This window comes from Diplodia seriata (assembly GCF_021436955.1).
Source record: "Diplodia seriata strain FDS-637 chromosome Unknown scaffold_9, whole genome shotgun sequence".
Lineage (NCBI taxonomy): Eukaryota > Fungi > Ascomycota > Dothideomycetes > Botryosphaeriales > Botryosphaeriaceae > Diplodia > Diplodia seriata.
Genome location: NW_027117316.1, coordinates 1,302,021 through 1,314,162, shown reverse-complemented (window position 1 = coordinate 1,314,162; position 12,142 = coordinate 1,302,021). Strand labels below are relative to the sequence as shown.

The 12,142-nt window shown below is 57.2% G+C and overlaps 2 protein-coding genes across 2 annotated transcripts; one reads left to right on the top strand and one right to left on the bottom strand.

Annotated features, from left to right (window-relative positions):
* Positions 1 to 622: 622 nt before the first annotated feature.
* On the top strand, positions 623 to 1,245 carry SLS55_008828 (uncharacterized protein; the record flags this gene model as incomplete). Its single annotated transcript, XM_066780233.1, has 3 exons — positions 623 to 730; positions 789 to 1,186; positions 1,242 to 1,245. 3 exons carry the CDS (start codon positions 623 to 625, stop codon positions 1,243 to 1,245), a joined length of 510 nt encoding a protein of 169 aa, XP_066629462.1.
* A 4,960-nt stretch (positions 1,246 to 6,205) lies between these two features.
* Positions 6,206 to 8,294, bottom strand: TFB1 (RNA polymerase II transcription factor B subunit 1; the record flags this gene model as incomplete). Its single annotated transcript, XM_066780232.1, has 2 exons — positions 6,206 to 8,067; positions 8,156 to 8,294. 2 exons carry the CDS (start codon positions 8,292 to 8,294, stop codon positions 6,206 to 6,208), a joined length of 2,001 nt encoding a protein of 666 aa, XP_066629461.1.
* Between the last annotated feature and the right edge of the window lie 3,848 nt (positions 8,295 to 12,142).

The following is a 12,142-nucleotide window of genomic DNA, read 5'->3' as shown; positions in this document are numbered from 1 at the left end:
GGACACGCAGGCCTGTTGCCAGTGACAGCCACAGGGTCCCGAGGAGCTGGTAGCTTGTTTCCTGGGTGGGGTTCTGAATCTCGCGTGCCCGTTCTGCCGCGCCCAGCAATGGAGACGCAACCCAGGGGCGATTTATCTTGGGCAAGCCACCAATGCTTCGTCTAGTGAGCGTCACACCTGGAGCACTCTTGGTCATGGAACCCTATCAGGCCACCCTGAGGCAGGCACGGACCGCGCGGTTGGTAACCCTCTCAATGTGTAGCTTGGGCGTCGATGCATCCATGTCTCTGGATCAGCTGGATAACATCCTATTGCTCATCATGGTCGTCACCCGTCGGGAGCGGTAGATGCTGCATGGTCACGATCTGCGGATCTGCATATGCGTGCTGGACCAATATGGCAGCGGCTGCCCCGTTGCTGCCGGCCGGATGTTTTTAAGCGCAGGGCGGCACGCCCGAGTTGAGCAGTGAGACGAGCGAGTGCCTTCGCAACTGCACGCTTCGGCTGTTCGCCAGGAGGTGCAGCAGACCACCATTTAACCCTCAGAGACCACGCACTCGGCTTCAGACGGCACACCGGAGCCTGGCAGCAGCAGCGCTCCCAAGACACACCCCACAGCAACATGGCCTTGGCTCGACTCGCACCAAGCAGGACGAAAGCAGACTTCTTCCAGAGGTTGGGCCTTTCGGAGGACAACCCGGCCCACAAGGAGCTCTACGAGCTGATGAAGGTGCGCAGTGCACGGACGGGTTCCTGGCGAGGCGGGACCTTACTCATCAGACGTGCAGGAAGAGGCGGCCGAGGGACGAAGGCGTACCAGCCAGGATCCATCGAATCTGGTGCCGCAATGTCGCTCCGACCCCACGGTGCAGCCGCCATACTCGTCGAACCAGATAACGGAGACAGCGATGCACCGCGAGGTGCTGAATGTGTACCACGCGGCGAGCGCGCGGACGCGGCCGTATTACCAGCAAGGCCACTACATGGACGGACGCAACGAGGACAACTGGATCATCCGCTGGCTGCTGTGGCACGTCTTCCGATACCGTGACAACAGGAACCGGCACCGAGGTAGTGGCGCATCGTCCAGCGTGACTGCCAGCGAGACTGACGGCCCAGGTGCTGCAGTGCCATCCCAGGGCGGATCTCCGGACGGCAACAACGGCGGGGGCGGCTCGACGGGTGGGTACATGATCGCGCCGGAGAGGCGTTTCACGTGGCGTCGGGAACAGACAACGCAGCTAACGCACCAGGCAGAGATGTATGACCCCGTCCGAGATCTATGAGGCCTGCGGGCTGGGGTGCGACGTGCCTGGGGCTCACCGGGCGCAGGGCGGCGGCAGGGTAGGCTTCCGGGGCGGGCTTGGCGGGGTGTTTTCTGCGGCGGGCGGATGGAGGTGCAGCGCACGCGTTCCAGGACTGTCCTTTGCTTGTTTCTATTTCTCTTCTGTCTCCTTGCGGTCGTTCTCTCGACTCCCACTCGGCACGATCTCTATGGAAAGGCGAACTTCAATGGCGCGTAGGAGCTCTTACGAATGCATGGCCTTCTTTCGTCCCACTCGAATTCCTTGCTCCTGCATGCATCACTTGGCCACAGTCCATGGCCGGGCGCGGCTTCCGTCGTCTCTGGCAGGGAGATGGCGCAGCAGCTGGTCGAAGGCGCGGGTGGGTGTTGAGACTGGAAACGGGGGGGTGGACTAACTGGAACAAAACAGCAGCCAGGTTGGAAGCTTGGGATCGAAGAAAGGCAGCAGAGGGCTCGAGACGAGACGCATCGTGCGGCGGCGGACTCGGGCCGGCGGGCTCAGGCGCAGGTGGACGGGCCTGGCGTCGACCCACCCTGGCCAAGTTCCAGAGTTGGGGACCGTTGCTGCTGAGGGCCCGGCACCGAGCTTAAATCAACTTCGGCGCGCCAGAGCCCGCAGCGCCTCGCCGACGCAAGGGCGCCCGCGGTGCTCTGCTCCATTGCGGCGTGGCCTGGCGCGCCTGGCAGGAGCGGGTGAAGGGGTCGGTTGAGCGGAGCAGGCGTGAGTGAGCGGAGGGCCGGCGAGAGGTTGCTGGCAGCCTGGGCGGTGCCACGGACGCTCACTTCTCAGGCTGGAGGGGATTGCGGGCTTCTGACGTCGGTGCCCGGTGGCTTGTGAGAGGTGAGGCCGGGATAGTCGTCAGTGACGGGCGACGGCCCACCCGTGTCGCGGCGAGGCAGGCACGCATGCCCCAATGCTGCACCCGCCGAGCAGCCTGCGGGTTCTCTGTGCTGCTCGCATCTCTCGCGGCGTGCGCACTGGCAGCAGGCGGCGCTCAATCAGTAGCAAGAGAGGGCTGCGCCTGCTCTGGTGGGCCGGCGCCAGCAGACTCGCCCCTGCCGCAAGCACTCGACCACACCACCGTCCCATGTGCCCCCGGCCCGGCGTCTGCTGCTCAGCAAACACCATGCTGCGTCCACCGCGCTGCCGCCGGCGTCACCAGACATGCCAAGCTCAGCACCCCAGCCAGGCGTCGTACAGAAGCAATGCGGTCAGAACGCAGCAGGGGTGCCACGCGCAGCCCGGCATTTTGCTCGCCCATGTCCGCCGCACAGCGCCTTCGCCCCAGCCGTTGCGCCTGCCTGCATCCGCCCACAGCCCCCGGCGGCCCTACCATGGCTCTTATTTCCGACCCTTCTCGCCGCTCTCCATTGGCTCCGTCCGGCGCCGACGACAAGGGCGCCACGCGGCCGAACCCGTGCTGTGTGCTTTCCCACGCGTGGGCATGGACGGGGCGAGCCTGAAGCGGCCCGTTGCCTCCGCGTCATGGCAGTCGCCTGCAGTGAGATGCGACCCGAAGCTGCGGCCTCCGGGACGCCTCCAGCACTTCCCAGTCCACGGCCAGCACATGGGCCAATCCGAGGGCCTCCTCAGATTTGCAGGGGCAATTGCACGTTCATGGCACGGGTGATGACCTCAGACATGCAGCCCGCCGTTGGGCGAGGCGTCCAGCCGACCCGGCTCGCCTTCCAGAGGGCACGTCATGGCTGCTGGGCACCGTTCTGTTGGCGTCAGTATCGAGGTGGGATGCCACTACGACCGCATCCATGGAGTCCGACAGCGTGCTGGCGCGGGCCAGCACGCAAGCGGTGTGGGGTATCTGCTTGATGTTTCTTTTTCTCCTACACGCCGAACTTACCGAAACCGTTTGCTGTCCACCGCCGTCTCTGGGTCCTGACAGCCGCTGCTTGGCCGCCCGTCCGTCTCCCACAAACCGGCCCCAGGCTGCCCGGTTGGAGTGCGCGAGGGCAGATGCTCACATGCTGGCACGAACGCAGCAAGTCTTGCGACGGCCCGACGTGGCGACACATCGCCGATTGCTGACTTGGAAACAACAAAACAACAACATTGCGGATGGGTAAGCGAGAATCGGCCGGTGAAAACGCCAAAAGCGTGGTTGCTGCAAACAACGCCGCAGCATTATTGCCCTCTCCGCGCATCCGCGTCCCCGTGCCCGTCAAAATGAGCATTATATCGAGCCACTAGTGCACATCGAGCCCACTTATCGACCCTCTCTTACAATATACAGCGCACATATCGTCTAGCCTCCAACAGCCTACGCGCGCCAATCGACTCACTCGTGAATACTCGCTCCTTCCCCCCATCCTTGTGGGACGAATGTCAACCATGGCTCAAGTTTCCAAAATCGGAGCGTATCGACGTACGATTAGAAACAGTTAGATCGCACTACCTTGTGAGAGCTGTGGTTGGCAGTGCGCTCTGGTGCTGCATGCCGTACGACATGACGGACAGGGAATCGGTTGCACCGTGCATCTAGCGATTCAGTACCTCGCAGACTCGGTGGGGTCATTCCCAGTTGTTGTACCTCCCCTTTGGGGCATGCAAAATGCTTTTATCCGCCATTGGAGATCCGGAGGAAATCTTGTACCACCAAGTCCGAAGGTCCGTCTTACTGCCGCCGCCGTTGCCCCGCCCAGGAACCACTCGCACAGGACTCTGGCCTTTTGTTTTCTGACACTGTCAAGGATCCAACTGACTTGCTCCAGACTGTCATTATGTTGATCGCAGTGTATCGCCTTTCTGTGCCTCCAATTGGCAAAAAAGCCTGCTATAATCACCAATGAATATGATGAAGACAGCTTTAGCGAGTGACGCTGCATCGTCTAAGCGAAGCACAGGTCACATGCTAGGCGGCTGCGCCGCACCGCTCTATCTACCTACCGGAAGTCGAGATCTCGGGGGAAAGGCTATGTAGAGAGCTTGTGTTCGTACCTTGGCGATCGTGGGTTTCGATCAGCCGTCCAGGAGAAATGGCTTAAGCTGAGGAAGCCTCAGGCGCAGCGAACTGTGAGTCAGTCGATACTGTACAATACCGCCGCCTAAAGCTCCTGTCCTTACCTGGTCCTGCGGCAATAACATCTCGGGACCATCCTCTCGCCTGCAGTTGGCTGCGCGTGTTTTGTCCCATTATCGTTGTGATGCAACAAAATTTGGCCGCGTGACCCAGCTGTTGCTGTATGTATGGTCCCACTCTGCTCTGACTGTTACATTATGTGGGTCGCTAGAATCCTTCCTGCCAGTAACGATCTTGCTCTCCAGCTCAGCGTCGTCACACATGCATCCATTTCCTTGTCACAAAGGTCTCTTGATGCGTTTCAAGCATGAAATAGCGCAATCAACCTGAACCATGAACTCGTATCCCATTCCTTCCTTTCCCGAGTGTTGTAGCACTCTCCCATTGCAGAGCTGGCCCACACGCATCTCAGATACACTAAGATCATGCATCGTGGAGAATGTAATGAGATGCATCAAGGTAACTGTTTCCACCTCCTCCGCCAAAGCGTAAACGTTTTCTGCAGATTCTCCGCGGAAATCCTCTTGCCGGCGATACTCAGCTACCCTCCGAACTACGGTCCGATGCCGGTGCTTCCGTAAGAGTACCAAAGTCACCTGATTAGACATGGAAATCCGTAGCAAATCAGAGCTTTCCAGTTCTGGTCTCTCGACTTGTTGCATGTTTGTATGCAGTGGATTATTCATCTAAGGGGCAGTTCGGGGTGGTACGAACATATGGGACAACACTATGCTAAACCACTCTTGGATCCCCTGACCAGACCATTTGTTTGGCGATGCTGGGGGATCTTCAACCTCACAACGACCTCACAACCTATGAGAAAGCAACTAGGACAACGCAGCGGCATGTTGTAAGACTCTCAGCCCCGCCAAGTAAGTGGTCAATGGTGATTTTCCCATGTGGCTTAGGGTAACATGTCTGTTCTATGTTAACTATAGAATCTCGAGGGGCAATCTAAGGGAGCAATATATTGAATTTACGTATGGTGGTCTGCCAGAGACACTACGTGGAGATGCCCATCATTCTTTTCCTTCTTTTCTTTTGATTAGCCTCTAAGCCTGCTTACCTGCTCGGAATACCTATTGGATCCTCCAAAAATCCTTTACTATCATTGAATATAAGATAAGCTGCGCGTACTGGCTTAAACAAAGTATCGTAAGATGCAGATTGATTTTCGTCCCAATTTGGTCTAGCTCGTTAATAAGCGACTACCCATACCATCCCCGAGCTCGACGACACGTACTGTCTACATGCCTACTTGCCACCAAGGCGCACAGCTGACCGTAACCCGTGACAGTGAACGATGCCCATTGATCTTGAAGAAGAAAAGGCCCACATAACAGCGGATATAAAGTGGGTGCAAATCCCCAATTTTCTTTTATTGTCATTAAGTGCCATTTCGCACGCCTATACTCATACATTTAAGGACTAGGAAGGCAGAGGGTGTTTGATAACCTTATACTCCCCACAGCGTCGACGAATTTGTTTTCGACACTTTATTGTAAGAATAAAAAACAAAAATATTGGGGTAGCCAACGCCTACGCTATGCAAAAGAAAGGTAGTAGGAAAGAGATGCTTTGTGCGCTGAGACTAGACTTAGTAGAGAATAAGCCTGGGTAAAGGAGCCGACCTGAGTACAGGTAGTGGTTTGAGCAGAGGACGTGACTTGATGTATGGCAGCAGTAGATGGCCCAGCGTGTGAAGAGGAGGCAGTATGGAGAGCTGAAGCCACCAGCGCCCCCGCGTGACCCGTCCACCTGTCGACGCCTTTTCTCCGCCTCCTGAGCTCGCAATCGCCACATTGCCAGCCATTGTATCGAGAGGACGGGAAGCTCGCAAAGCCCAAGTGATCCCCGGTGCCTTTTACGCCACCGCCGCACCCGTAGCTGCCGCCTGGGCCTGCTGCGCGAGCACCATCTGCTTCTTCAGCTCCTCTCTGTACGTGTTGACAGCCTTCTTGACAGCCTCGATCGTGGGCCGCATGACGCTCTCGACAGCCGCCCTGCCGCCCTTGAATGCACGCTCGTCGAATCTTGCCCGGCGGCCGGTACGCGCCGCCTGCTGCTCGGCCCTTTTCTTCGCCTCCGCCATCGTCAGCTGGCGTTCTTTCTCCGCCTCCTCCGCCACTGCCTTGACCCGCTCGATCGACCGCTCCAGCGTTTCGACCAACGTGCCTAGCTCGCCTGCGCGGTCCGCATCACCACTGGCGTACACGGCCCAAAAGTAGTGCAGGAACTCAACCGTCGTGTTGTGTGTCAGCGTCAGCGCGTTGATCGACCCCTCGCTGAGTCCGTACCCCGTCTTACCGAACTCGACCACCGCAAACGTGCCCAGCGGTGTCGAAATGTCGTTGTTCTGCGCGCGGCGCTGCTTGACGGCGGTGAGGATCTGCGTCGTCGCCGCGCTGCGCGCTGCTTTGGTTCCAATCCGTTCCCGGGCCGGCTTTTTGGCGTCCTCGTCACTGTCACTGTTGTCGTCCACGTTGATGACGCCTTGTAGATTGATGCCATTGCCACCGACTTCAAGGCTTCCGCTATCGAGTTCGCGACGAAGCGTCTTGAGAACATCCGACGGCGCTTGCTTTGCGTAGAGTCGCGCCTCCGCAGACGACTTGTTGTCACGGGCGAAGAACTGCCTCTGATCCTTGATCTTGAGCATGACGCGGTTGTCCTCATCACTTCGTTGCAAGTCTTTCAGCTGCAATTGCTCCCAAGTCGCCTCGTCCATACCCGCTGGTGCATGGGGGTCCACATCTGCCGGTGAGACGTCTGCCATCATATGCCCACTGACTCGGTTTAAACTTCTCAAAATGGGAACCTTATCATGCCCGCTCGGCCGCATGGTCATGTCTGGTTGGTTGCCCTTGCGCTGGCTGTGATTCGACTCGTTGCCCTCAATGTCCAAGAAATGGGGAAAGTTCTCCACGCTCAATAGCTTCGCCTTCTCATTCTCCTCGGTATCGTTGAGGTACTTGTCGAACTTGGGGTTCGTCGGGTCCATCTCCGTGATCTTTTCTCCCTTCAGCCTCTTGTACAGCCTGCTGGCAAAGAAGGCAGCGAAGAACTCGACCTCGCCCATGGGCGGCACCAGGTCGTTGTACGCCTTGCGCACCAGCGGGTGCTGGTTGAAGATGGTCTGGATCTGACCGCGCGTCAGCGTCGTCTGCGGTGTGCCATCGTCCCTGATTTTGAGCTTGATGGCCGACAGCGCGTTGATCGGGCCGTGCTGCTGGCTCAGCTGCACCGCGTGCGCCCGTAGCAGATGCGCCCGCGTCGACCAAAACTGCTTCGAAAACTGCGAATGCGAGATCGACTCGGGCTTGCCTTTGAGCGCCTCGTAGAACCGCTTCTGCGTGCTCAGATCCTTGCTCAGTAGCGACCGCTGCAGCTCCACGTCCCCCAAAAGTTGCACATCCGTGTACATGGCGTCACCGTTTCCCCTTTCCGCGCCACTGCTACCGCTGCCGCTGCTCGCCTGCCCCGACACGGCCTTCGCGATTGCCATAGCCGACGGCGGGCCTGCGTTGTCGGGCGCCGGGACTGGCGTCGGGGCATTTGAGGCTGCCGCGCTACGCGCCTTGGCGGCTTCGATGGCAGTACGAAGAGTATTCGTGATGGCGACTTGGTCGTCACGCGCAGTCGCGGAGGTGAAAGCGAAGACATGGGATTCCGTGGCGACAATTTTGATGGAGACTTTGGCGCTCGTGGCGGGCGTTTGCTGCAGGTCTGCACGCACAGAAGCTCTCGGTCAGTATGTACTAACAGCGCCTCTGCTGCGCGTCGCCGGCAGCACTTTGTCAAGGGCGGGACGCACTGGTGATGTCGGACACGGCGATGGTCAGCGACGGCGGGGCGCCGGGGGGAGCGGCGGGGGTCCAGAGGACGGTCCTACTGTCCTTGGACACGGAGAGAACGCCATCCTGCTTCTTGTACGAGGCGGACACGCGGGACATGCTGTTTGGGGGGAGAGGTGCAAGTCCGCACGGCGGGCCTGCGATTGCTTTGTCTCGGATGCTGCGAGCTCGACTCAGGCGGACGCGTTGCGGATGATCTGCGGTCTAAGGCTGATATTGTCCTATCACACGCGTCATAAGTGGCTGGTGACCCCGTGAAAGTCGTGGCCGCTGAGACCCTGCTTGTCGGCGACCACCTCACAGCTTCCATTAGCTGATGTCATGAACCATGGCACGCAAGGCAATGCCTTCTTGATTGTTACGCATTAGGCAGACGCTCTACCACTTCACATTCTTAGAGATCTCTCAGTACCATACGTACACCCAGACCCTCCAACCGCTAGAAAAAGGCAGCAACAGACTTCAGCCACCGCAGTTACTTCAGGAAAATGATTCCAGGGCTCGGATGGTGATCCACGAGATCGTGGTGCGAATAGTCCACTCCAGGTCGCGAAGGTCACTTCGGACATTGCCGCAAGCTTGCGCAATCTTCGTCCTGTGAGGTCTAGCTAAACTTGCTGCACCTTGCCAAGACTGTTTTACTGCAAGGCACATAAGAAGCATGTGTAAGCAAGCCAGGGTAGAAGTGACTAGTGCTCCGCACCCGGTGAAGCCAAACGCCACATGAGTACCAGTAAGGCACTCGTCCAGAAAGTTTGGACGAGGGTATTCGAGCAGGCTTCCCACGAAACCAAAGCCGGGAAGATTCTTGAGCTGTCGAGGCGGTTGCCAGTCCATTAACAGGAAGGGCATCGTCTGCGGAATAAACAAGTAGAGTCCGTAGTGGACCCAACAAATGCCATGGAGAAAGGTCTCGAACAAGACGCCAACGGCGAGTTCGATCATAAAGGACACCGTGCGGTCAAGGTAGTGGCCGAATGGTGCGAGACATGAAATGCCAGGCGAAGCGGTAAAGAGAGGTACGTTGCCAGTGAGAATGGCAAGGTTTTGCCACATATGATGGCCCACCGTACGGGAAAGAGCATAGAAGGCATCACGCTTCCTCCAGGCCGTACGAGAGTAGTCCAAGATGAGCTCTGCTCGGAGGCTCTCAAATAGCAGTCGGATGAATGTCGGAAGGAATGCCTCGCGCCAGTTGTTGAGATTGAGTAAGGTTGTGAGACTCTCGGAATAGGGCCACAGCTGGAAGACGACGGTGATGACCGCCAATAGTGAGCTGAGTGTATCAAAGTTTGTCCCAATCCACCGCAACATTGTTGAAATCATGCGCCTGCCAGCGTCGCGAGTTGTTGCAAAGGACCGATACGACCCCATCATGACAGCAGTGCACTGACACCAGACGGATGTACAATGCTCAACATCGTGGCTCTTCATGTTCAGAGCCGTGCACATACTGCTGTAGTTGGTTGTACCATTTGTGCGTCGTGTTCCGTCAGTATGCCACCCCATAATGAACGAGTCGTCTTCCCACAGTGAGAAGCACAGATGGCCATCCTTCCCATCCCGACGGGAAACTTCTTCAAGAATTATTGTTTGCAGAACACTAGTCACATTCAATGAAGTTACGTCATCCGAGAGAAGCACTCGAAAGTCAAGTGGCATGTGGATGACCATCTTCTCTAAGCATGGGAATAGCAGAGAGAGTTCAACCAGACTGGCTAGGTCCGTACGAAGGATTGCCCGGTTATCTGATGCGTTGGTGACGTGACTCGGGTCGCTCAGGAAACGTGGAAAGTACTGTATCTGACACTGTCGGAGATGGTTGAAGAAGACGGACGGCTTGTGCATACTGAGATTTGGGATACGCTCGGTGAAGAGACCGCTGATGTACATCTGGACGGGGAATCTGGCGCAAAGCTCGTGCACGAACTCTTTTTTGATACGAGAGTCCATGGTCATGATGGCCTTGGGATATTGCACTTGAGTCTTCGGGGCAGGTCCGAGCCAATACTCAATGTTGGCAGCAAGTGTGTCTCCCCGTTCACGTCGACCCGCGCGACGAGTCATTTTCCAGGGGCAGTCGATGACGGTCCAGGTCCGTTCGTATACCATAAGTCGTATCTCCGCCGGTAGACGCATAAATGGAACCGGGTCCTGGTATGGCGGTGGTTTCTTTGATAGTGAGGACAGGATTTTGCGTACTGCGGAGGGAGTAGTCGCGAGGTCATTGATCTTTATTGAAGCTAATGTGGAAGAAAGCGGAGTAGGCCGATCGGAGGCTTTGGCATCTGTTGCTAGGCGCTTTTGAGTGGAATATGTAGAAAGCGAGTCGAGCTTGGCCAGGATTTCCCTCGGCGTGCCCTTCGAAGACTCTTCAGTTCGTCTTCCGAATAGCTGGAGGCCTCCGCTCCGGGCTTGGTTGTTCGTTGACGGGGCCTTCCCAGTGTTACCGCGCCTGCGACGCATAGGAACCGCAATTTCGTTCATATCCGTAGCTGTGTGGCTGGACAAGTCTCCCATGCTGGCATCGCTAGAGGACGGCAAAGTAGCTATTGGAGTGGCTGTTCCCGAGACTGGCGGCGCAGCGTAGCGGTATAAGGCGAGGTGGATGGGGTCGAAGTGGCAATGGGCAAGCTGAACTCCCACGCGTGATGGGTTGCTCGTGCCGGAGGCTGGGATAACGAGACCACGCTGTCCGGAGGCCCGTATCCCAGGAAGAAACGCAAAGTTGGGGTCGGAGCCGGGTAAAAGAGGAAAAGTGTCTTGTGCGAGCAATGCCACGGTGGAAGAGATTGGAAACTGCGAGACGAAGCTGGTTTTGATGGGAACACGCCGGGGTGACAGCGCGAAGCTTTGCCGCCCCACCAGGAAAGCACATGGAATGGAAAACGGAAGGCGCCACAGCTCTGAGCCACTCCGAAGCACGATGTTCCTGCATGGGCAGTTGAATCCAACATCCGGACGCATTTGCGCGCGTTCAAGGCTCGCACCTACGTCCGGATATTGGATTCAACTACCTACATAAGTAGAGTATAATACCTCTCAGGAAGATGTGCGTGGGCTCAATTCTTTTGCAATTGGTGTGGCGCGCCTCTTTTAGCCACCCGCGGATCCCGCTTCGCCGGCAGCAAGCTCAAGGATGTGCTTTACCCATTCTCTCTTCTGATGCTCTGCTATTACCATGCACATTGCCGTGGCAATAATGCACTGATATAGCTGTGTTTTTGCCACCTGTTCTGGGCTCCACGGTCCTCTTCCAACACTGGTTTCAGCGACATCATCATGCAGTTCCCGCTGGATTTCGACAGTTTCATACTGGCCTGGGAAGTACAGACTCAAGAGCCAAAGCAGTTCGCGGTCACGAACTTCCAGAGTCCCGGACTTCCTAGCTGCCGGTGAGGACGTGTAAGTAGCTAATACAACTTCTTTAATCTCTTCGCCGCCTCCACACTTGTTCGTCACTTCGTCCATCCCAACAGTATGGTCACTTTTAGCGACCGGCTCCAAGTCATGAGATTCAGATGCGGGAACCCTAACCGTGAGCTTCAGATGGTTGAAACGGGTGAAAGCGCCGCAAAAGCCTGGGTGTTGGACGGTTCCAGTACCCTTCCAGCTGAAGTCCAGGTTCTCGTAACAAAAGTTGTATCTCCGGGTACGTGGTGAAAACGGAGAGTCCCAAGTAAGGTTGATCACAGTGGAGACTTCCAGTGGCTTGCGTTGATTCGAAAATGAATGCTCACCTTCTCTTCTTCGCTCGTTGACAGATCGATGGTAGTTCTTTCCCGAATCCCCCCAAAACCTCCCCTCTCTCACTGGATAGCCCTGCACAAAGCCACTGGAGCCATAGCCCCCTTGCTGGACGGAGTCGCGTCTGTTCGCGTAGCCGTTCTCAGTGCCGACCACCCCCCTCGGATCCACGACACCCGGCTCATCCAACCCATCACAAA